General features: G+C 42.7%; 1 protein-coding gene across 1 annotated transcript in view; it reads right to left on the bottom strand.

Annotated features, from left to right (window-relative positions):
• Positions 1–17,862: 17,862 nt before the first annotated feature.
• Positions 17,863–25,319, bottom strand: part of ACYP2 (acylphosphatase 2) — a 32,917-nt gene continuing 25,460 nt past the window's right edge. The window contains exon 4 of the mRNA XM_063152720.1: positions 17,863–18,772. Within this exon, the coding sequence (XP_063008790.1) occupies positions 18,658–18,772 (115 nt within the window). The 3' untranslated portion in view covers positions 17,863–18,657. The remainder of the gene's footprint in view (positions 18,773–25,319) is intronic.

Raw genomic sequence — 25,319 nt, 5'->3', positions numbered from 1 at the left:
CAAGTCTTCCTGGGAAGAAACTTGCATCCTTGGCTTTTAGCATTCCAACATCTCCCTCCATATCTGTCCAAGTCTTGCACAAAGATCATCCTGTGGTCAATACACAACCCCAAGATGCTCAAGCAATATCACTGCAAACATTTCCAGAGTTAAAACACCAATCTAGCCTATTTCCCTAAATGAAGTGTGTGTGTGGCAGAGTGATTTGATGTGTTCTTTACTCCCAGCTGGAGGAAGGAGCATTGCTGCAGTGATTTGAGTGGTTCTGCCCACTGTGTCTCACAGTTGCAAAGGCTTTTGGCTGCAGAATTAAAAGCCTGATGATTGCTCCCCTTTTAGGGAGGGGGGAAATGCATTTTTAACAATTTCAGGCTGACTTTATCCAAGAGAACTGGCCAGGATGAAGTCTCTGATGATCTGCCTGTGTTTTTCAAATGGGGTCACACACACACAACATCTACTGCAGGTTTTGTTGGCAGCACAGACACTTCAGGAAGGATGTGGTGATCCCTCACTGGCTGCATCACCATCAGGCAGCTTTGCTCCAGTGATGGTGATTCAGGGAATTGTGGACAGCTTAGGAACTCACAGAATATTTTAAATTGGTGGCTTCTCACTGTGTTTTAACACATCCAGCAGCCTTTAACTTGCCCCCTCCCTGCTTGATGCAGGGCATTGGCATGGAGGAATCTTACTTATGAGCTTTGAAAATGAAATTATTTGTGCAGCAACATGCAACCAGTCTGACACTTTACAAAAAAAAAAACCAAACCACCCCAAAATCCCAACATGATGGGTTTAGTAGGGACAGGGCACTTCTAAAATCTGTTTAAAGAGCCTGAATTCCACCTGAGCAACAAAAGCTAGATTTAGTTAACAAAACTAGATGTAGCTGTTAAAATACCTGTAAGGAACTGGATTAATAAGAGAGGGAATCCTTCTGAGCCTCAGCAGGCAGCAGCCCATGCAGCCAAGTTAGCAACATAACCCAGCTCCAGCTATTGTTTTATTGGATTCCTTTGCGGGGGGAGAGGGGGCCGCGGAGCAGGAAGGAATTTTTATGCATATATGCATACAGAAAAGGCCTGTTTTTTCATCTATGTAAAGTCAAAACATACTGGAACCATAAATTACATCCTGCAGAAGTGTTCAGGGTTTGTATCCTTTTAAGGAATACAGCATAAAGTTAGCACCCCTCTTCCAAGGTATAATCTTCCATCAGTGAGAGATGCTGCTGCCTGATCGCAGCCAGACAACTGGCCCGGCACCAAGAGCCCCAACGTGCCAACATATGGAAACAATTGCTTCCCTTCAGATTGGAAATGACATACCCTGGGTGTGTGCACAACACCCCCCATCAATCACCCCAAATGGGTCAGGATTTGGATTTAACTTATTATCCAGTGGAGATCCCCAGGGCCTGGTGGGAAGGGCAGCAATCATATTTACAGAGAGCAGAAAGCAAAAGAGCTGCTGCCCCGGTCTGAGCCTCTCTGGACAAGGCTGTGTTTCACACACCAGCACAGATCTTGCTCCAGCTTCATATAAAAGCAGCTAAATGTTGAAGTTAGATCTCTTCTTACCTTTTATTTCCCCCTTTCCCTTGAAATAGAGCACGCTTGTCATTTAAAGGTACCTGTGACACAAAAAGTTCATGGGGAAAAAAAATCTTTGGAACAAAATCTCAGCTAGTCTAAAGAAGAAAAGCCTACAGAAGCAAAAAACCACCCCCAGGACCCCAGAAAATCCCCACACCTTGGCAGCCTCAGCATGAGAAGTGAGGGGAGGGGTTTAAAGGTGAATATCTGCCCATAGGTTTCATGCTTTGACACCAATGACAGCCTCTCTGTCTCAGTGAAGCTGACATGGGCCTGCAACACAAGGGAAAAATCAAAAGTTCAATGATCTGGAGATCAGGAAGGCAAATTCCTGTTGAGAATGCAAGGAAAGCCTTCATCCAAGGAGTTTTCTGGGCTCATCAAACCAAGGATGGTGAAGGGAAACAGGAAACTTCCTAAAGAACTGCTGGGACAAATGAAAAGTCAGGAGGGGTCTGTGTTTTAAATCACTAAACACCAGTGATGGTGGCACTTTTGGAGCCACTCCTTAGGCATCCCAGGACACTGAAACTGTGGCTCAGGAGAGGTGAACATATATTTTTCTCTTGCTTTCACCAGAGCCAGGGGTTCTCAGCAATGTTGGAATTCTCTGGGTGATGTGATTGATTATTTCATGCTAATGGAACCTCTGGAATTAGCTCTTCTGTGGATTATAGGAAAAGCAACGTTTTCACATGGAAGACAAGAGGCAGAAGCACACCTGGCTGTACAGTACAGGAATAAACCATCACCTGGGCTTTTGGCAGGAGTGGGGCTGTTGTGATGGTTAAGGTCTTGTCTGGGCCAACAAGACAAACAGACTGAACTCCCACCTCTGTTCATGCAGTTTTTCTCCAAGCCTCCCCAAGGCAGATTTTCCAAAACAGCATGTGAAGATGCAGACAAGCACTGTGGAGGATTTACAAACACCTCTCTGCAGGCTGGATGCTTATCAGCACCTGTTGGTGTCCTTTGGGTCCTGTCTGAGGGAACATTACAGATGTCATTATTCACATCCAGCCAAATTCTGCCTTCAGGCACAGAACATTTCCATGCAAGTGAAAGAGCAGTGAGCTCATATCCAAGGGTGGGACTGAGCCCCAAGTAGAGTAGGAAAAAGGATTTGCTGTGTGACAAAAATAGGCCAAGTGCCTTGTCACATCTGACAAATGCCTCAGATGGCAGGGAACAGCTTTGGGGGGCTATTAAAAGAGTTCCTGTTTCCATGGATCAACCGACTCCTTGTCACAGGTAAGTTGGTGGCCCCCTTCCCAATGGCAATGTAAATGGGTCTCAGCATCAGCAGGGAACTAACCATTATTATTTCCTCATCCCTAATGTTTCCCTCGCTGTCATTTGTTGATGGGCAATTCTAAGCTGGATTCTGCAGATCACAGAGCTTTTTATCCTCACTTACTCACAGGAGCTGCTCAGATTTTAGGGGAAAAAAATTTGCAGCCATTTACAACAGAGGCTGCCAAATCAGGCACCTTCTTGCAGAAAGTGGGATGTGATGATCTGCCGGGCTTTGGATGTTTCCAAACATAAAATAAAATTAGGTCAGACCTGATACACATTCCTAAAGTCAAGGGCCGTGCTGCAGACAAGGATTTAGGTAATCGCTGTGATCTGCTGCTAACGAGCAGTTAATTGGTGTTCCTTTCTTGTGTTTATCATTTGTAAACAGAAAGACCATACTAACAACTAACACTCGAGGAACCCCTTCAGTTGTGGGTTCTGTGTGACTCATCCCAGTTTATGTTCACCAAACAGCTGAGGAGAAACCAGCTTGGTTTTGCTGCAAGGAAAGCAGAGTGCCCAGATGTAAAGACCACAGCCTCTAACTCATTTCAGTTTGAAAAAACAGAAATGGGCAATTACATTCCCAGCAGATACTGCTCTGGTGCAGGAGAAATATTTATTGGTCTGCCCCTGGCTGGCAGACAGGCAGTTGTTGGGTGTGTACCACACAAAGAATACTTTCATTTTTTGGCACGGTGCAGCATTGCTGAAATACCAAAGACCATGGCTAATTAAGTGGAGTGATGGAACAGAACGATTTGATGATAAGATTTAATTGGTATGAGCGTTCCCATAGAGGAGTTACTGTGTCTGTCTGGGAGGACCAGACGCCCAGCTCAGGGGGGCATTGCTCAACTGGAGCTGGGGGGTAAAGGGCACAGGGGTGCCCTGTGCCTGCTCCCTGTCCTGGCACTCCAGCAACAATTTAGGGAACACTGAACACTGAGTCTTTTGCTGTCACGGTGGTTGTGAATCACCAGGATCCATCACAGCCCCTCTCCCCCACAGTGACTGCTGGGGGATGGAGCCACAAGGGAGCACCTACTGAACCTGAGTAGGGATGGGACTGCTCCAGATGCTTCACAGGAGCACAGACCAGGAGGCAGCCATTAACTCCCTAAATGCTGGTGCTTTCAGCTGATCATTCTGATTTTTCAATAATTAAAGATGCTTATCTTAACTTTCTAAACAGGAAATCAGCCTTGGATAAGCCACTCTGAATGCTGATCCTTGCTCCACAGCTTGGTGACATCACTGGAACAGGTTCCCCCAGTGTTCCCCATGTGTACCTCCACAGAAGTTCTCCCAAGTCTCCCATCTGGGGCTCCAGACTGGACTAAACTGGCAGTGCTGCAGTCTTCAGGGATACAAAGTTCCACAAGGCCAAAAATCACTGATCAAAGCACAGGGCAATAACCACAGCCGTATTAGGAGCAGTGAATTGGTATTACCAAGGGGAAGGGTTGGCCCTTCAGAGCATTCTCCTGCCTTGGACATGGACAGATGATCCAGCATTCTGTTACAGGCCACTTCCATCTGCCTTGACACAAGGCCAACACCAAACAGCCAGGAGAGCAGAGCCAAGATCTTTCCTAGAAGACCCCCAAAAGATTTCCCGCAAGCAAACAAGAGATTTGTCACAAGGGAACATGGATTTTGTGCTCAGCACATGTTTAGGTCACCAAGATTGGCAACAGCATCCATGGAAGAGTCACAGGCTTCAGGATCCTCCAGGTAAAGGTGAATACGATCCCCACACTCCAAATTTCACTATTACCTCTGCAATGACTTTTGCTGCAGAAAGACTCAGAAAAAGGAAAATAATTCCCTGATTATTTCTCTCACCCTTCTCAGCATTTGGCAAAACCTGTCATGGTTCTAAATGTGGCCTTTTATTTTCTACTACACAAGCTTGACTATACAGACTGAATCCTAAAACATGGTTTCATAACTCCCATTTGGTTGTGAATTCACTGCAAGAGGGTCTGCACAATTAAAACCTTGCAGCATTTGGGCTGTCACAGCAGCCACCTGACCCCTGAGCACCAGGTGACACTGGAGAGAACACACACCTCTGAGTAAAGATTGTCTCTGATTGTCACTCCTTTCTGCTAACACTTGGCAGGGATCCCCTGATGAGCCAAGAGCTCTGATTTAGAGATTTGTGCCTGCCTGTACCATGACATTCCTGTCCATGCTCCTCTCCTTCACTAGCAGGGAAAAAGAGCCAACAACTGCTATTCTCTTTCCCCTCCCACCCTGGAGGAAAGAAAGCCATCACATGATAGTTCTTGCTGCAGTACAAATGATTTTCTTCTGATGCTGTTTCCTCCCTTTGCTGCCAGAGACCTGGAGAGCTCCAAGATCTGCCCAGTCAGCATCACCTTGGCTTCTGTGTCTTGCAGAATGGATCTGCTTCATCAATTACTCAAGAGAAAGAGTCCTGAGCAAGCAGCCCTTCCTCTCCTTAAACCAGGCAGACAATAAACTGTCCCTCTCTTCAAGGAAATATCTCCCCTTCTTCCTCCTCTCCCTCTTAATTACCATAATTGTCAAAGGCTTTTCCCTCCACATCTCAGATTGCCCAGAAGTTGCCAAGCAGGGAGCCCCTCTCTCCCAACTTGAAAATCTGCTCCTATTAGCCCACAGAAACAGAACAGCTCAGAGCACTAGAGAATTATGCTTATTTCAATTGTATCGGGCTCTGGTACTTGGGAAAACACATTGGGTTGCTGGAATATAATCTGCTGTGTTTCCAAGTGGTTTTTGGCATTAAACAAGGGATCCATAGGACAGGGGTTTTTAGCTGAAGAGAATGCAGTTCTGCCATAACACTCTGGTCTCCAAGGCTGCTGCTGCCATGCTGCTCTCCTGGAACACCCTTTGGTGACAGCAGCAGGCTCAGCTGATCCTCTTGGCACAGTCAGCAAGGGTGTTGGCTCCCAAACCAGTTGCCCCAGAATAAATACACATGGAGTGAAGAAATGCGAGATTGCAGCTCTCTCTAGCAACTTCTTGCAGAAACAAGCTGTGATGACAGTCACATCAGCAGCTGAGGGTGAGTGGCTGCTCAGACGGTGCTCCCAGGCCCCCCAAGGCACTCCTGCTCTGTCACCCAGGCAGCTCACCTGCTACTGACAGGCTTTAGATGAGGCTTTCCTGCTCACCTAAGTCTGGCTTTGTGGAGCATTCAGTTCTCCAAAAGCCCTACTTGCAGGGAATAAAAGGCCAGTCAGCCATTATGCTGACAAAACACCAGCAAGAGGGAGAGAGCCTGTTTGAGCAGTTGGTTAAAAATCGGTCTAGACTTGCTCTCGTTAATTTGCTTTAGAGACAGCTGGGAGAAAGGACAGGAGACTGAATTTATCTGCCCTGAGACAGTCCCTGTGGCTCTGTGCTACCTATGCTGCTCAGCCAGGGGACACTGCAAACACTTGGCCTCCCATGGCCCAACTCAGTCAAACTCTCAAAACCAGTAACTCTGCCTTCAAAGAGCTGAAGGGAGCCTCTTCCAACCTCACAGCCTCCAGATGGTGGAGCTTTTAAATAGAAATACTTCCTCATATGGTAACTCCCAAAGGTCTGCTTTATCCATGCCAGTGAAGGGCTGTTACTGATACAGGGTTATACAGCAGGTGAACTTTCAGTTTTTATAGCTGTTTACTCAGGATGGGGAAGAGAGCCAGGAGGAAACATCTCAAGTGACATCAGCAGGGTAATTTTTAACATGCATTGCTATACGGAAACAAAAATCATCTCTGCACACAGATGCCCCCCATAAAGTATGTTTGAAAAAATGTATCTTTTTTCCATTTCTGGATATAAGCAAAAATGAACAACACAACTGCTAAACCTGTTGGCAGAGAGCACTTGCTTGACAGTGTCCACAGTGCAATCCAGTCTGGTGACATGCAGTACTGGAGAAAAGTTTGAGGGTTTTCAGCTGCTGCTGACTGAACTCAGCCATGAAAGCCACCTCAGGCTGGTGCCTGATCAGTTCTTTGGGGCTCTGCAATTCAGTGGAGTTTAATGACACACCTAGCACCTTAGACCCCATCCAGTCCCACCCCCTGCCATTGTCAGGGACACCTCCCCCTATCCAGCCTGGCCTTGGATGGGATGGGGCAGCCACAGCTTCTCTGGGCAACCTGTGCCAGGGCCTCACCGCCCTCACAGGGAATTATTTTATTCTGTTTTTCTTCTGTCGGTTGAAGCCATTCCCTCTTGGAATGCTGAAAGAGGATGTGCAAATTGTTCATACCTAGTTTGTTTTGGTGTCTTTTGCTCCCCAATAGTATAACTGCTCATTTAGCAGCCTTACACTGGAGCTAATTAATCTTGCACAATGTAATTGGGATTATCATGCCACTGGTGAACATGAGCAGTATTTATTTGAGAGAGATATAAAGTCTCTGTTGGCAATTCTTGTGCCAATATTAAGCATTCGATCACTATTCAGGCTAAAAGACAGAAGATGACAAGGAAGGAATTTTTACACCAATACATGAACTCTACTCACTGATAATATTTAAATATGTTTATACCACTGTGTACTGGTTCAGAAGTCAGCATGCCCCAGATGATATTACTGATTGCTCTAAAACCAGAACAAAGTGTAATTTGGCTTTAAGTTTCTGCAAATGCCAAAAATTAAATTTTGTTCTCATTCACATTCATTTTCTTCTACTTACTCCTGGTTCATATGAGGGCAATGAGGTCAGGTTGTACAGAAAGCTGCAGTGAAAATGACTCCTTGGTTCTCTTAAACTAAGATTCTGGGTCACCCACACCTACCACTGGATCCTGAAGGTACAAAATAGATTCCTGGTCTGGGCTGCCTATTTTGAGAGTTAGTTTGGTGTTTAATTCCTGATTTAGTTCTGTGATTTCTTTCCCTGATCAGACCATCAGCACTTTCCCAAGTGCTACTGCCTTGCTGATTTGTGTGGTTTTGACGGCTTTTATCAGCTGCTTTGGACACTGATTAGCTGAGGACTCTATGCCTCATCAAATACTGTTTTCCTGATTTACATGCCAGGACTAATATTCAGTGATTTCTCCCAGAATCCCCAGTTGCCTCTCTGTGAGCATTCCCAGATACTCAATAGTCTCCTCCTCCTTTTCCTTTGTCCTGTCCCACAATGACACCTCTGCTCACACCACTGACACCATAATAATGTGCAGTTACCACAAGCTCCCCATCCTCTCTCTGCTCTGTCATGTGGATCCGAGTCTCCTTTGCAACAGAAACCAATCAGAAGCAATTAAGAGCTTAAGTTACAAAAGAAAATGGTTCTCAGTTACAAAACATTCACCAGCCAGTTCAGTCATTTTAAGACAAGGTGAACTGAACCTTTATCACAGTGGTAAACCAGACTGATACTGTGATCTACAGTTAATGTTTAAAAAAGAAATGCTCTCCATCAGGGCCAAAGGCTGTTTTCTGATCATTTTCTCAAGGTGGAGACTTCTCTCATTGCCTGTGAGAAGAGGAGGAATCATATCTCTGAAAATTTCCAGTTGGTTTTATTCTACATTCCAATTCCATTTACAAGTAAATGCTTTTTATGAAGAGATTTTCTTAGACTTGGCAAAGATGTTTTTCCTGTCTAGGAAATCAGGTACCTTAACAAAATCTTTAGAGAGTTCAGGTTCACTGTTACTCTCCTTTCCATTGGTCCAAAGGTTCTAAATGAAGTCACAATGAAATCTTGTCACTGGGTCAAATCTCATTAAATGAGACACTTCTAGGAACATTAGACACTGCCCAGCATTATTTAAGGTAGGGACTGCAAGACAAACAGTCTTTTCCCACTGGAATTCAGACACTTTTATATCAGAAATTTTACACCTCCAGTTGAGGCACAATCCTTTTTTTCTTTACCTGTGCATGTTTTGTCACTGCTGAGGGTGAGCCTTTGGATGCCAAATGCTAATTCCTGCACCTTTCTCAGGCTGTTAAATCTTCTGTATTCCATCTTTTTACACCTTTCTTTTGGCTGGCAGTTAATTGCTATCTATTGTTCTGCACTTCCCCATAAATTCTGGATGTGCACAGAAGGACAAACACTTCCACAATGGTGGCCACAATTTTGAGAGCTCAGGAAAGGGAAGCTTTTCTCTGCATGGAGTTACTGGATGCTTGCTGCTTTCCAGGATCCTTCCTTGGCCCCACACAGAAAACCCTCAAGAGCATCTCCAGAGGATCCAGGGTTCGCCTGTGGATGCCACTTGCCAGATCTGGGGATTTAACAGGCCTGAGTTTCCCTGACAAAGCTAAATCCCATCTAAAATACCAATGTTAGAAGTAGGCATGGCTTCAGAAAGCCAAAACAGTGTTATTCTGCAAAACCTAGACTGCATTAAAGTTGATGACATCCATTTATTATGTGGCCCTGGATATTTCCAAATACACTTAAAATACAGCAGCAAAAAACTGCAAACAAGAGGGATTCCTATATTTTTCCTAGACATGGCTCCCAAAAGTAGTTTATTAGCATGAAGTAATTAATGCTATCAACATTTATACTTCTGCCAGAAGAGGCAAGACCTGAAATACTTAGAAAAATACATAAAAGGTCTTATGAAAACCTAATTTGTGGAAGAAATGAGAGAAGAAGGAGCTTAGCTTTTAATCCTGTAATGAGGGACTCACTAATGAAAAAAATTCCTACAGAAGGCTTTCCCAGGAAATACCTTGCTTCATAAGATTAATTTGTATAACATCCCCATCTTTTGGATTTGGAAAGCTCTTTGAAACTCTGTTTATCCAGCATGTGAGTGGCTAAGCTGAAAAAAAATAAGGGAGAAAAGAGAAAAAAAGAAGTACCAAAGAAGTACCAAAGAGGCAGTTTGATAGAGGAAGTCCCTTCAAGAAAGGTATCTGTATATAGGTTAGAGACATTCCTGCTCCTTCCCAGGCCTGAAACACCTGGAAATGTACAGAGCTGGAATTTGGCTCCTTGGCTGTGAGGAGACAGCTCCTGGAAGGGGCAGTTTCTGCAGGCAGAGAGGAGGAACAGGGATTGATGCAGATAAATGGCCTGGAGAGCAGCTGTTTCTCCCTTCTGCAGTTTGGGATGGAGCCTGGGATTATCCTCCTCAGGTTGTTTGAGCTCTCCATTCCCAGTTTCCAGCTGGTCATCTGCATTATTACTTCATAAGGAAGTCAGGGGAGTTTTACCTTCCTGCACCCTGCTCGGTGTCTCCATCACCACACATACGTCATACTCATCATCTGTGGGTGCTCACAGCCTTGGAAAAACAACACACCAGAGTATTTTTTCTATAATTCCAGTTTGCACCAAAAATCTTTGCTACTGTTTCAGCTCCAAGAAGAAATGAGCTGCAAAGGAAGAACACAAGCTCTAGGGTGATGTTTCTGCAGCCAGACCCAGCCCCCAGAACCTGGGGAGACATTTTACTGGATCTATGACACCCATCACATCCAGTTTAAACTACCCTTTTAGAGCCTCCTTTTCTTGGGACTGGACTTTTTAGTCCCTACTTCTTTCAGAAACCTCATTTAGTCCTAAGAAATAACTTACCTGAAAAGGAGGAGGGTTTGGGGTTTACATTTACAGCCAGCACCTGAAGGAAATGTCCATTAATGTGACACTGAAGCCACTTAACCTGATCACAGGTGGATTTAAGTTCCCTCAAAGACAGATTTGTTCCCCTCATGCAGAACCCCAAGTGAAAATGTAAATGGGTGCACTGTAGAGATTGAGGAAGACATAGAGAAAACTTGTACTGATAGCAAGAGTTAAAAATAAAGGAACTTGATAAGTTTGGTACCTTGCAGAAGGATTTAGGCATCCTGGATTCCTAAGGAGACCAACAAGGTGCCAAACTGGTCTTCCACTTGTTTGCTGTAAGCCAATTGCCTCTGAAAGGATTGTGGGATGCAGTCACAGAGGGATTTAGTGGGGGCTCCAGGGAAGGAGCTGAAAGTGGTGAGGGAAGGATAAACCAAGTTTCAGGATCCTAATAACAGTGTTTACTGTAAAGCAGGATGAAGAAGAAATAAGATTGGTTCATGTAATTTTGTTTTCTTGGATTAAACTTACTTGACTCAGGGCTAAACTGATGGCTCAGTGATTGAACTTCCCTAAGCCTACACATGCATTATTTCATTTTTTAAATATTAACATTTTCTTCATAATGAAAGAAGCACAGATGAAATTTGAACAGATGAAAGAAAACCCACTGGATACCTATTGTAAACAATCCCCACAAATTTATGAAAAAGCCTAAAGATCTGAGGGAGTCAGAGGGTGTATTACTATACCTATGCGGGGGAGAGTTTTTGAAGAACACTGGAAACCCCAGCCCTACTCCTGGCTGGCAATTTTCCTCCTTGTGTGTTTATTTTATTACACTAGACAGGCACTTTCTCTTTTCTGCATGCCTGGCTAATGCAATCCCCAGTGGGGCTGTGCTGTCAGGAAGGATCACCCCCAAAGATCCAATGGAGTGTGGCTGGTGAGAGGCCAGACTTGTGAGGGAGACTCAGCCCAGCACAAAGAGGAGCCATTAGTGATCACTATCAGCTGAAATGGAATAGCTGGAACTAGCAGCAAGCAGGGGCAATATAAGGTTGTTCCAAGTTTAGCTTTGTGCAGGGAGATGGATCAGTGGCAAAAGCCTGAAATAAAATGGAAAGGCAAAATCCCAAAGGGACAGAGCAGAGGGACAAAGGTTTCTGGGAGTTCCTAGGCTATAAAACTCCAGCTGACCTCAGACTCAAGGGGACTAAAAAAGACTGGAGAGAAGGAGGTGCCTTGGAAGTGGCCAGTGGGATATGACAACTCTGATCTGAAGCAAAGGACTGGAAAATAAAATGGAAGAAGCTCAGTGTGGAAAAGCCTGTGGATGATCCCTATACTCCACACTGCAGCTTTCAGAGGACATTGAGAGCTCTTTAAAGTGCTTCAATTTGTCAGGCTGCTCCACTTGAAATTTTAGGTTGTCAATATCCTACAACCAAATCTGCAGCTCTTGGGTAAAGGAAAATGGTAACCAGGAAACAAGAGTCTGAGATTCCATCTTGGACTAAGAATAAACATCTCTGTCACAGACAGATGGATAGCAGCTCAGCTGTGCAAAACACGAGAAAAGATGTTTGAGGAAAAATAAATTAGTGGAGAAGTGTAAAGGAGGGAATTAATAGGATTTATCTCACCAGAAAGAATATTTCCTGTACCAATTGTGATATACAGAAGCAGAACCAAACAGTCCTCACCTACTGAGCAGCAGGTACTACAGGTACTAATCCTGCCAAAAAACCACGGGACCAAAGAGATACAGATCCCCAATTCCCCTTAATTTTATAGGTAACAGATTTATTTTCTTTCCTGAATCCTTGTTTAAAGTGCATTAGTTTAGTGGTTGTTTTGAATCACTGTGGATAGGTTGTCCTCTCAAGTATTTTTCTCATGCCTGCAAGCCTTTGATTTGTGGTTATTTGGTTTGCTACCTCAATTAGATATTTAAAAACAGAGGGTATTTTCCCTTGCTTCTCTTACTCGATGCATCAGTTGTTTGATACTAAATAATGTAGAGCTGTCATCTCATCTTTTATTTCAGGGAATACAAGCATCTAAGGTGAAACCTGCCTCCTCCTACTGCTCTGAAGAAGTTAATTCCTCCTGGCTTGCAGCAGCACAGAGGAGAATCCATTTTTTCTCTTTTGCTTTGTAGTGAGGGCAGCAAAGCTACCACGTTGTTGCTAAGGTTCTTCAGAATTGATAATTCTGTGGCATTTTTAGCTGGATGGCTGCAAACTCTCTTCTTTACACCATCTGAAAAACCCAAGGGGCTTTCCTATAAAGCAATTTAATGTATCCCAGCCTTTCCCCCAGGACCCAGCACCAGGAATTCTGTAGTGATTTGCTTCAAGGCATCGAGCACATCAAACCATGTTAATTACCACAGCCTCATCACAGCCACTCCAGCTTTTAGTGGCTCTATTTCCCCACAGACAGGTTTTAAAAAATGCAAGTAAGTCCTGGCTGTGGCTTTAAAAAAGAGGGAAAAAAAAAAGAAAAAGGACATTAAACAAAATAAATCTCTCAGCTTTCCTGTGTGCTTTCCTTTCTTACACTTCCTGAATGCTATCTGAAATTCAAAAAAAGCAACCAGCAACTGTTATCTCAGTACCTCCAGAACAATTCACTTATTTCATTCAGAACATTGGGGGAGTTTTAAACATACCTTGACTAAGCCAAAAATTTCAGAAGTCGTGGCTATTTCTGTCCCTTCCTCTTCCTTTCTTCCCAAAATATTACAGAATTCCCACTAGATGGTAGTTCAGGAATGCCACATTTCCTACCACCCAAAGAGTAAATTTTATGGCTGGATCAGAACAAAGCTGTTATTTCACATGATAATTTCTACAAATTAATGCATGCAGAGCTGTGAGGCTGCTCTTGAGACCCTCAGGGGTATGAACACCAGAAAAATTAATCATTATTTATTCCACAGGACAAATCTCAGTCACATAAATAGAAGCTGGAAGCACCCACACACTGCCAGCTCTAAACAGGGATGATGTCCAACCAAAACTTCTTGCATGTATGGAATGCCATCCCCCTGTATCCATCAGATAAATACACCATGATTACTACTTTGAACAGCAAAATGTAAGAATTCAGTGGGTTTAACACTTTGCTTCACACAAGTGTTGTTGCAAACATTGGTGTGGTATCTTAGAAATAAAGCACAATCTTGTCAATCACTGTGCCTACAGTTCACTTTAAAACAATGGAAATAGTTTCTTCCTTCTCACAGGCACATTGCAGCCTGCTAGATTATACTGGCTGCATAATGAATTTAAGGAATCAGCATTATGGTATTCAGGCTATGGCTTAACTGTGATAAATAGTGCCTAAATCCTATTCATCTTGGTATATCACTCATTCTTTGGAGCACACATTACTATTTAGTCATCATTTTGTTTCCAAAGTGTCAGCAAACTTAGATAACTGCACAGATTTTTTTTTCTCTCCGAGTTATATTGTGGGTCATTAATGAGTTTTAACTTGGTCTGCAAATTTTTTTGTCTGCCTGTTTCCTGACAGCAGGCAGTAACCTCTCTCTGGGAAGAGATGGTACTGTTAGAGCCTCTCACACAATTCAGGGTTGTTTCCTACCTGGTACTGAGATTTCTCTCCCAAGTGAGCTGAACTACTCACAGCAGTACAACAGTTGTACAGTTCAGGAGTGGATGCTTAAGAAAAGTTTGAGGCTGGCTGGTTTTAAACAGGGAGAAAATACAAAACATCACCAACAGCTGAACAAAACTCACAGTGAGTCTCAAACCCCTGCCGTGACCTGCCTGGAGCACCCAGGTGCTGCCACCTAAACTGAGGATTCCCTTATCAGTTGATAAAACATTGGCCTGTCTTCTCATGCTCCAAACATCTCCTGACATTTTGCTTTTAAACACTTTTTCAGACCCTTTCTGCCAAGCCCCTTTTCCCCAGCCACCCCTTTTCTCTATGCTGCTCACATAGAACGCATTTCCAGTGGTGCCACTGACTGCAGCTCCCAATCAACAACTAAAAGGTAAATTTCTCCATATTGATCTTCTCAAAACTCCTGTCCCTGCTCCCTTCCTGTTCTGTTTACCACCTCTATGCCAGCATTTGAATTTTATTTAAAATTTTATTATTATATAAGGTTTTGAAGAGTTACATGTATCCACACTCTGCTCCCACCCTTTGCAGAACAACTCTGTAACTACAAAATGGGAAATACTGCCTGCTTGGGATAGTGAGTATGTGGCATAGTTTTTAGTGCTGAACTCCATGCAAGAAAGTTCTGGCTTTTCTAATGTCCCTGAAGCCACAGTGATTCCTCTGTAACTAGGAAAAAATAAAACCAGCACCAAAAAGTAGCTTAGTCTTTATCTTATGCCCCCTGCTCAAACACTGCCCCATTAATAATGCATTTCCTTGGTTGCATGACCAATTACTGTTCCCACTAAAGTCCGTGGCAGCATTCCAGCAGAACCTAAGTCAGTGCCTGCAGCACAGAACTGTTACCTCCCTGCCAAATCCAAGGGAATGCCAGGTCACCTTCCAGCTACTGGAGAAACCCTGGGATGCTGGGTATTCCTCCAATTCAGCCTGCCAGACCCAGAAAAGAATTGCTCCCAAAAATCCACAAGGGCACTGCCCCATTTTTTCCAGAACACACACCATGGCTATGATGGACAAAATTTGCTTCTTGGTGCTGAACAATTGTCTATGAAACAAAAACATGGCTTAGAGCTTATTGCCCACTTTTAGAACAACACAAATGCAGGAAGAAATAAAAGTTATAAAACTTTCCCCTTTCCAAACTGCAGGAATCACAGGTGATAATTCCTAACACCAAGGAATAATAATAATAATAATAGTCATAATTATCATTATTATTATAGTTATGGGAGATCCCACAGTGCCTTTCATCAGACAGAGATGCTTATTGGATTTTGAGCCAAAAACTTCTCCCACTCCCCCATTAATGCTGTTCAGAGTGTAATTCTTCACTTCAGGGGTAAAGACAATTTCACAACTGATTTACAGTGTTATTCATCAGAAACTACTTTTAAATATTTATATTTGCACTTATGTATATTAAGTTCTATAGTAACATCATCTAATTGTGGAAGACAACTGGTCTCCTCCTCATTACTCAAGCCATTCAGGAATTTTGATTGGTAAAACCTTCCAACCCACTCCTGCAGCCCTTTGAACCAAAAGTGAGGTTGTTCCTCCTTTGATCTTCCATGTCAGGATTATTTATCCAATTATGCCAGTATTAATATCAAATAAGTTAGGGCAAGTTTAGTTATATTAAGTCCCTGCAGTGTTTTTTGAGGCAAAAATAACCTCACTTTAATCCTAATACTTCTACCCACTAAACAACAGACTGTGAGGAGCCTTTAACAAGGAACAGTACTACAGAAATCTCAATTTACAGGATTGCTTTTGTATAAACAGACTCTAAAAAATAAATGATGGCAGAGAGCAGTGTTTGCCCTCATCCCTCACTGCAGCATTCCCTCCACAGCAGAGTGCTTGCAGCAGCACAGAGCCATGCATTAATCAGGAAGCTCCAGTGACTAATCCAGTTCACTCTGTCTAGTAAGAGGATTCCAGCAGAAAACATGCCCAGTTTTCTAAGAAGAAAGCAAGCCAAGCAAGGCAGCTCCAGAGGACATCAAGAAAATAAGAAGTGACAGATTGGTGTCACCTAAGAGAAAGTATGGCAGGAGATGCCACCACGCTTTTCTCCACACAGAAACCAAGAAAGAGGAGGTCCAGCAGAACATCCCTGTCCTGCAAGGTTACATCACTCCTGATGAGGCACAAAGCTCTCCTGCTCATGGCCTTGGCAAGGTTCTATTTTTTTATTCTTTAACTGAATAAAAACAAACCCATACATTTCTGAAATGCCTGTCATTTAGGAGTTAAACTCTGATTTTAATTAACATGTCTAGCCTTTAAGCTTAATGAGGTGAATTTTCCTTAATTCTAGTAGAACACAAGTCAGGCAAAACATTTTCCCCTCAAGAAAGTCAATATTGTCCAAAATGCCCAACTTGTGGAAGTCTGTTCCCACTATTTATTTCCAAGTCTTAACCCTTTTTAGATAGAAACTATCAGGAGAACAGAATAGAAACTATAGACAGAAACTGCTTCTATTGAAATAGAAACTATTTAGTGGAAAGTATTTCCACTTACAGCAAGAATGAAGCTGGCCTACACATCATACAGTCTTGCTGCATTGCATTTTGAAAAAATAAAATTCAGGGGTATCTATGGTTATAACTGAGTGATATTAGTATGGAGTAGAAAAGGAAGTATGCCTCAACTCAGTTTTGATGTCTAGTTATCCAACTGTTCTTGCTTTTGCTTTCTATCTTACCATTGGGATTCTTTGGCTCCTCAAAACCAATGATGCTCTCATTAAATCTAGAGACACTGCTCTGCTGTTCTGCACTTCCACAAATGGGATGGCTTTGGACTCAGGATACATTACCAGAATCTGAGGATTAAATAAAATGAGAAGATTAATGCCCACAGTGCCAGCCAAGGCTCCATTAGTTTCAGGAACACAGCACTGAGAAACGCTCTCTCTACACAATCCCTCCCAGAAAAGTGAGCACTTTTAACAGCTGCTTCCCTTCCTCGAGCCTTGCCTTTCTAGGGGAGTTTGGGTAAAATCCCCTGGTCCTTGTGAGCACCCAGCTCCACCCCTGGAACACATTAAAACAAGTTTTGGCTGCTCTTCCTCTGTAACCAATGACCCCTTTGTTTTTTGCCTTCCTCTCTCCTTGTTCCTCAAAAGATGAGCAAAGCACTTGGCAGGAACATCTTTGACTAAGGGGGCATTTTCTGCCAGGTAGCTCCAAGGAAAATGTAAACGACTTTGTTAGGCAGGATGCAGTTTTCCATGAGGATGGAACAGTTATTGAGCTCCTGCTACACTTGAACTTTGCCATTTACCATCAGCTGAACAAGGGCCATTGACCACCACTTCAACAATGGAGGCTTGTGTATAATCACAGAACAATTCATAAGCAGCTCCTGCAAATTCTAGAAAGGAGATTTTACTGCTTAACACAAAGGTCCAAAGAAAAATCAACCTAGTGGCAAGCAGAAATACCTTTCTAAGTACACATGCACTGATAGAGAAGTGCAGTGCTTAAGTGAGGAAATGTCCTTCCTGAAATTCAAACCATGAGCTGCAGATTTGGTGCAGCTGCCCAAACTGACACCACCTGCCCCAGGAAGGGGGACAGGTCAGCCAGTGGAACACCAGCTTCAATATCCTCATGAAGTCTCCCTGAATGTTCTAATCCTGACCCACAAGCACTGCAGGAGTGAGGATCCAGGACTGATCCAGTCCTGACTAACTCCAGGGTGCCTGTGGAGACAGCACTGGATACAGGAACTGCATCCACAATGGATCAGACTTATCCAGGATTTATTAGAACTTCCATGGACTTCAGATGATGGATGTGGGTGCAGGTTCCACCACACAGTCTTAACTCAGGAGCAAGCACACACCCATATGGAAAATCACTTAAATCTTCAATTTTAGTAAGAACATTAAAAAAGCAAAGAGATTAAAACATCCTTTATAATCAGCATGGATGCAAGCTACAGATAGACAAGGAAAAAACACACATTTCATCACCTTGGAACAAGATTCATCTGAATTATTTTATGGAGAATTTTAAACCAGAGCTGGTTAGATAATCCTAGTTTGAAACAACATGTTTATTTTAATTTACCACTATAACCTTATTGTCACACAGAGCCTGGTCTATATAACAGGCATGTTACAGAGAACTCTCAAGTGTTCCAGTTCTGTAGTTATGTATTTTTGGTGAGATTACAAACAGTAGAACAAAGTTTTAATTTTTCATCTAAATATGACTCACAGTGTAAAGATTAGGTGCCATCTGTTTGTATGTAACAAGTCTCATTGTGCACAAATAATCACCAGCACTTCTAAGCTTTTATCTGTCTTTCAAAGCTGCAATAAATTAGATATTGGCATTTTAGACACTAAATGTTGACATTCATGGTGCAAGATGTCTGACACAGCAACAGGAATTCTTACTTGGTGGGAACAGGGAGCATTTATGTTTATCCCTAGTACAGAAAAGCATCCCAATGCTCTTGTAACATTTGATGGAGGCACATAAAATATCATGCAGCAGAAGTGTCAGTTTTCTGCTTGGTAAAGTGCCCTCCTGTTAGTATCTAGTGTTGAAATCCGAGAAGTCAAGCTTGGAGATCTCCTTTTCATTGGAAAAATTTGTTTTATCGATGCGGGAACTTGGGCTTCCAACTTTGCTCAGCCAGGATTTCCTGCAGGAAAAATAAGAGAGAGTTGGCAGATAAGGAACTGCACATGTGAGGGTTATTCTCTGTCATGCCTTCACTCACTTTTACTTTTCTAAGAGCCATAAAAAGCATCTTTCAATAAGGAAATTACCCCAAATCTGTTCTTCTCTGTTTCCCCTCCCTTTCTCTTTAAAAGCAAACCAAACTCTTTAAAGGTATCAGTGTTTCCAGGGCATTTACAGAATATTACACAAAACCACAGCTGATAAAAAGCCTAGAACAGATTTACAGCAATGATCCCTTCTAAACACTATTAATAGTATTCCTATAATTACCTTCGCAGAGTCAATACTGTGCTTTTAGCAAGGACCTACAAACCACTGATAACTGAAAAGATATCTGAAAAGATAACTGAATCCCAACACTTACTTTGCTCCTTGCTGGTAACTAAAAACAAGGGAACTGGAAAGGAATGAGTTCAAAACCAGCAAAAAAACATCAATTATGTCAGAGCAATACTGATTTGTAATAAATACTGAATGTTATACTGGATGACTGGATACCCAAACACTGGAAATGCAGCAGGTGAGTGCTTACACAGAGGTTCATTTACAAAAAACACTTACTTGGTCAGTATTTTTGGTTGTGCTAAACTCCCAGAAGTAGAAGAGACAAAAGTATTTTATTGTACCATATTGAAGGAGAAATATACTTCCACACAAATGATTTTTAGAAGTTAGTATAGACACTTAGCTGATTGCTAATAAAAAGAAATATTCACCTTACTCTAATTTGAAAACAATAGTTCCCTTATTAAGAGTTATGCTAATTAATCCATTGCAGAATCCCACTAAGCATTGTAAACTGCAATATTCTAGCAGTGAGACCTAATTTTGATGTCTTTATAATGAGAATCATGGACATAAATTACTTACCTTGAGCCAGTAAATCAGTGTATCACATCTGAGATACAGAAACACACCTTGCTAGAGGACCTACATGCAAGATTTTTGAAAAAGCAGCTCTTGACACCAGAAAATGCTGCAGAATTTCAAGGGGCTTCACCAGTTACCAGAGACAAATAACTTTCCCATGAATCATGTTAGTCTCTCACAGATGGGTCTCATCACTGGCACAGCCAGTTCTAAACTTGCATTCAATGTAACTTCAACAATAAAACAGAGCCTCTGTATGAAAACCTTCCTACAAAACAGCAACCAGGAATCTCATGTTCCACGTGTGACTCTATTTTAGCACAGAGAAATTAAAATACCTGTCAGATGCTCCCACTTCCTCACACCTCTTGTTCTTTGCTGCATGTTATGAACAACCTCCCTTCCTGTCTTAGATGAAGCCTTTCCAGTAAGGAATATATCATAGGAATAAAGAGTCCAGGAGTAAAACAGGAGAACACAACTTCTCAGTTCTGCTGGAAGTCTCAAGACAGGGGATATTTCAACAGAAGGAAACAAGCCTAAGGACAGACCAGTTCCTTTTGTTTCATATTCAGAAAAAAACCTGAAAATGTTTCTTGTTTATTTACCAGGAAAGTCTCTAACAGTTGGATGTCCTTGAGTGAGAAGAAAGAACATGTATTTGGAATACTGAATTAATCTCCTGAAAATAGTAGAAATTGCTTTTTAAGTAATGTGATAGTTTGTTCACTATTTCCTTTTGTTTTCCTGTTTTGAAGGTGAGCTTATCCTGGAAAAATCCAAAAGGAACATATTCCTTGGCCAGCCTTCACAACAAAAATTTATCCCTGGGTGCTTCCAAGTCCCAAATTTTGCTGGGTGAAGAAATACCTACAAACTCTGACCAGAGTAAACAATCCACTCTCAGCTCCACAAATCCTCCTTCACATGAATAAGGATGAAGCACAAATTACGAAAATCCAGTTAGAGCAACTCAGCTCCATGGAAACTCTTTACAGGATGTGTGTGTTATTTCTTATTTAATGCAGCAGGGAGGGAAGGAGGCAATATCTGGGAATTACATGACTTTGGGGCTCAGCTCTGCATTGAGGGGACTTTTCTCAGCCATCTCCCTCTCTCTGCTCAAGTGACAGCCCAGTCACCAGCAATGTGAAGAAGCACATTTTTCACAAGCTAAGAAAGCAGAAAATCCGTATTTCCTAGAAGTTTAATGTCATCTCCAATCTCATCACTACCAGGGGTATTTATTTCCTTCAACAGTGAAGAAAAGGTTCTGAACTCTCCTCCTCAGCCTGTTCAATTCCCATTCACCTCAGATCTCTTCATGTGTGTAGACATGAGCTACAATCACTTGCATTTGGAATCTTAGCTTGTCATTTATAGCATCCATGTTAAAATTCACTGCTCCTTCCCACTTCTCAGGAGTGCAAAGACTCCCTCCCCCTCACTCATCTGAAGCAATCGAGGACATTGCTGAGAAGACACCACACAGGTTACTCTTGTTTTAAAGGATTCATTCCCAAAATGACTGCTCCAATGAATCCAGAATCAGAGCTAACCTTTAAATAGCCATTTCTGACCATGTTTAACTCCATGGAATGGTTTGGGTTGGGAGGGACCTTAAAACCCACCCAGTGCCACCCCCTGCCATGGGCAGGGACACCTTCCATAATCCCAGGTTGCTCCAAGCCTCATCCAACCTGGCCTTGCACACTGCCAGGGATGGGGCTGCCACAGCCTCTCTGGGCAACCAGTGCCAGGACCTCCCCACCCTCACAGAGAAGGATTTCTTCCCAATATCCCACCCAACCCTGCCTTCTGTCACTTTGAAGCCATTTCCCCTTGTCCTGTCTCTCCATTCCCTTGTAAACAGCTCCTCCCCAGCCCAAGCACTGCCTGTCCATGAAGTCACTCTTGGCCATGCTCTGATCCCACTGAGTTCACCATGGATTTCTGAGTTACACAACCTCCCTGTCCAGGGGAGAAGCCAGTGCTCCTGAAACAGCTTCCCAACCAAACCACACAGCTTCCCAATCCCCATGTTCATGAGGGATACTCCTAGGAGCTTAGAACAAGTTGATCTATCACTCCTTCCCTTCTCTCCTTTCATTAACTATAACAAACCTTGCTAATACTTGTCAAGACACTGTCTTGACACCCAGGCAACAGAGCCCTTCCCACTCCATGTGTTCTTGGAAAAAACATCCAAAGAGCTGGGTTTTCACCATCCCAGTTCATATCCTTGTGGAAACAGCCTAGCTGGCACAGCATTCCAAGCAGGAAAACACTCCTACCTGTCAGCTTGGCAGAATGGAGCCTGGCCAGGTATCTAGAGAGATCCCTGGAAAGGTTGTTCAAGGAGTTACATCTCTGTAACACAGGATAATCACAGAACCCAAGGCTAGAAATGACCTCCCAGACAGATTCCAACCTTTGACCAAACACCATCTTGTCAACTAAAGCACAGCACTAAGCACCATCATTAATAATCATAATAATTAATAACACTGGCACGGCCCTAAAATGCACTGTGCTTGAAATATTACAATAACAGAGTAACTTTCTGATTTCCTGAACAATATTTATTTTTTAACTCAAATCTCTGCTACAAAACAGAACTCTCCAAAATAAACAGCTTGCTTGGCATTATTCTCTGAAGTATTTCTTTACGATATGAAAACTATTCCTGCAATAGTTTCTTTTTATATGCAAAAAGATAAACATTTGTCCTGATACTGGAGAAATTTGCAGTTAGAAGAGGACCTGGAAATGCCCTCCAGCATTAATATATAAGGAGCTAGGCACAGGTTAAGAATATGTTCCTCTCTCTTCACTTCAAGCCCAGTGTCACTTAAGCAGAACAGGAGAAACCTGTGTTTTATTTAGAGGAAGAGAAAATAATGGCACTGGCTTGTTTACACTTTATTTCCCTTTGTTTAGGATAAATACTGCAGAGAATGTTACTTTTTGAAGATCATATGACAGCACATACCAGGCTTGCAAATATTTATAAAATCCCTCCAATTTCTTTTTACCTTCTGCAACAGCACTGTCCAATCTTCATAAATCCTGATATTTCAATGTTTGCAGAAGAAATGTGGAATTCTCTCTCTCTCATGACTATCTGGCTTCTGAGATTTTGGAAAGAACTTCAGCCACGGTTTTCAAGCTTTGCTCTGTAATGTTTAGGGCCAGGAACATTTGTTTTTATAAACCCAAAAATTCCTCTGCATAAAGACACCTCCCACCTTTCCCTCCTCAGCTTACTGCAGAGCCATTCCTATTGTCCATACACCTCTGCTCCTCCTGCCAGGAAAATAGGTAACTGTAAAGAAAATTGACAGGGTTTCTTGTTGTGAAAAAGTAGCAGGAAGAATAAAAACCCTGGCAAAGAAATGTGTTGGGAACAATGGGATTTGAGAACCAGGCTAAATGCAAGGGAGGGGAATTTTAACCCCATTATTAGGATGGCCCCGCCAGAGCCCAGCACATGCAAGCCAGGTGAGGGGTTACTCCAGAGGATGAAAGGAAGCAGAAGCAGCAGGATTGAAGGATGCAGACCAAGCAGTGGGTGGCTGGAAATGAAGGGACCTGCTGAGGCGTGGGCATGGAGGCCCAGAATAGAGCAGCAGCCTGGAGCTGTGTGGGAGCCTGGCTGCTCCGTGCATCCCAACTGCAGGAATGCCTCAGCCCCTCGGGGATTCAACACAAGGTCTGGAAGTGTTTGAGGAAGGAGAGAAAGGTAGTTAATCAAAACTGGTGTTTGACTCTGTTTTTAAACACAGCTGTCAGATGAATGTTGTTAATTTGTTTATATTTCTTCCTTCCTTGCTGCACTCAGGGGCAGCATTTCCCTTGGGAATGCACAATGAGCTTTTCCTCGAGGTATATTGGAAAGGATGTCAACAGCAAGGGCAGATTAGCAGGATCTGAGATTTTACAGATATTGTGGGACACAGCCCTAAGCCTCAAATACACATTTTGATGGTGAATTTCTATTTATAAACTTGAGAAGAGTGACTTATGCATTAATCATCATTCTGTATGGTATTGGCAAGGCTTTTTTAATGTAGAAGTGACCATGGCCAGTTTGTATCAGGGGAGAATTTGGCTCTATGTACCTCAAATCCACTCTGACACTGTATCTGATCTATGTTAAATGTCCTCACCTATTACTTTAAAGAGGAGGAATTATCCCACAATGATAGAAACAAAGCCTGGAGTTGTTCTGGTTTTGTCATATACAATGCCAAGATCTGTTGTGCATTTTCCTGTTAATCATCTTGGTAACCTTCAAGGAGGATTTAATCATTTCAACATGAGATCATAAGTATATTTTTATTAAAACTTATCAGCATACCTCTTTGTTTAGGCCATGTTAGGCAAGTCACTTTTGGCTTCTTTCAGAGATCTTATCAGAAAAATCTCAGCAACACTGCAGTCATTTGTTCCAAAGTAAAGAAGTGAGTGAAAAGTAAACCCAAATTCAGCCATTCCAGTAACTCAAACAAAGCTTTTATATCCACACTGACCTACAGAAAAGCAGGAGACAAAGGGAATTTCCAGTTAAGCTTGTGTCCTGTCTCCCAGAGCAGTAAACATCCCAGGAAGCCAGCAGCAGCCAAAAGGCCCATTGTGTTTTCTCCCTGGAATCTGTCTGCCCCTACAGGGACCTTGGCTCCCCAGGCAGACTGGGAATCTTGGCTAACCCCACCCACTGCACAGAACCCACTCAAGGTTCTCTGCACTCCACAGCTATTAAAGCCAAGGCCTCAGGAAGCTTAAAGAAGGAGCAACTGCTGCTGTTAGGGCACCAACAAAAGAAAAGCTCTTTCTAACGCTCAGCACCCATCACCCACATAAGACTGAACAAGGACTAAAGGACTTCAGCCTCTGACCAATTTTACCCATCAAAATGTTAATTAAACCCTTACAGTGGCCATTTCAGAGCCAGAATGAATCACCACACTTGACCAGCTCAGCTTTACTTCAAGCCCATGTCCTTACACAGCCTGGCAGAAATCCAAGAGTCCAGCTGACCAACACAGTCAGGAATCTGAAAAACAACACTTCCCTGGTGTGCAGTCCCAAGGCTCAGCCACACACAAAAGCCACAAGGAACAACACCCACAGTTCCACTCTTGCTGCAGCTCCTCACAGGAGACACTTACACTGAAGAATAATTCATTATTATGCAAGAACTAAAAATAATGCCAGGCCAAATTGGAGTGAATTTCTTCAAGCACCACTGGGATTCTATTTTCCCCAAAACTCCCCCTTACCTTACAAATCTCTTTGCATAGTTTAAGGACTGAAAAAATAAAAGAGTTAGAAGGCTCACAGAGAAGTTGCCATTTCCAATTATAAATGTCTTAAAGGAAGGCACCAACACTTTTAAAGCATCCTCCTGTAGAGCTCTGAGCAAGTCTGAAGGCCAATATTTAACATGCTCAGCACATAAATTTATCTTTTCCTAGAATGCCTCTGTTGGAACATTTCACAAGCTAACAAGGTTGGCCTACAACTAAGAACTTTGGGTTTCTTTTTATCCTCAGTTTGCAAAAGAGTTTTGAATATTTTTTTTCAAGCATTCAGCCAGCTCAGCTCTATTTTTTCCCCAATTTTACACTATGTGA

Source organism: Melospiza melodia, chromosome 3, assembly GCF_035770615.1.
Source record: "Melospiza melodia melodia isolate bMelMel2 chromosome 3, bMelMel2.pri, whole genome shotgun sequence".
Lineage (NCBI taxonomy): Eukaryota > Metazoa > Chordata > Aves > Passeriformes > Passerellidae > Melospiza > Melospiza melodia.
This window is presented reverse-complemented; position numbering and strand designations above follow the sequence as displayed.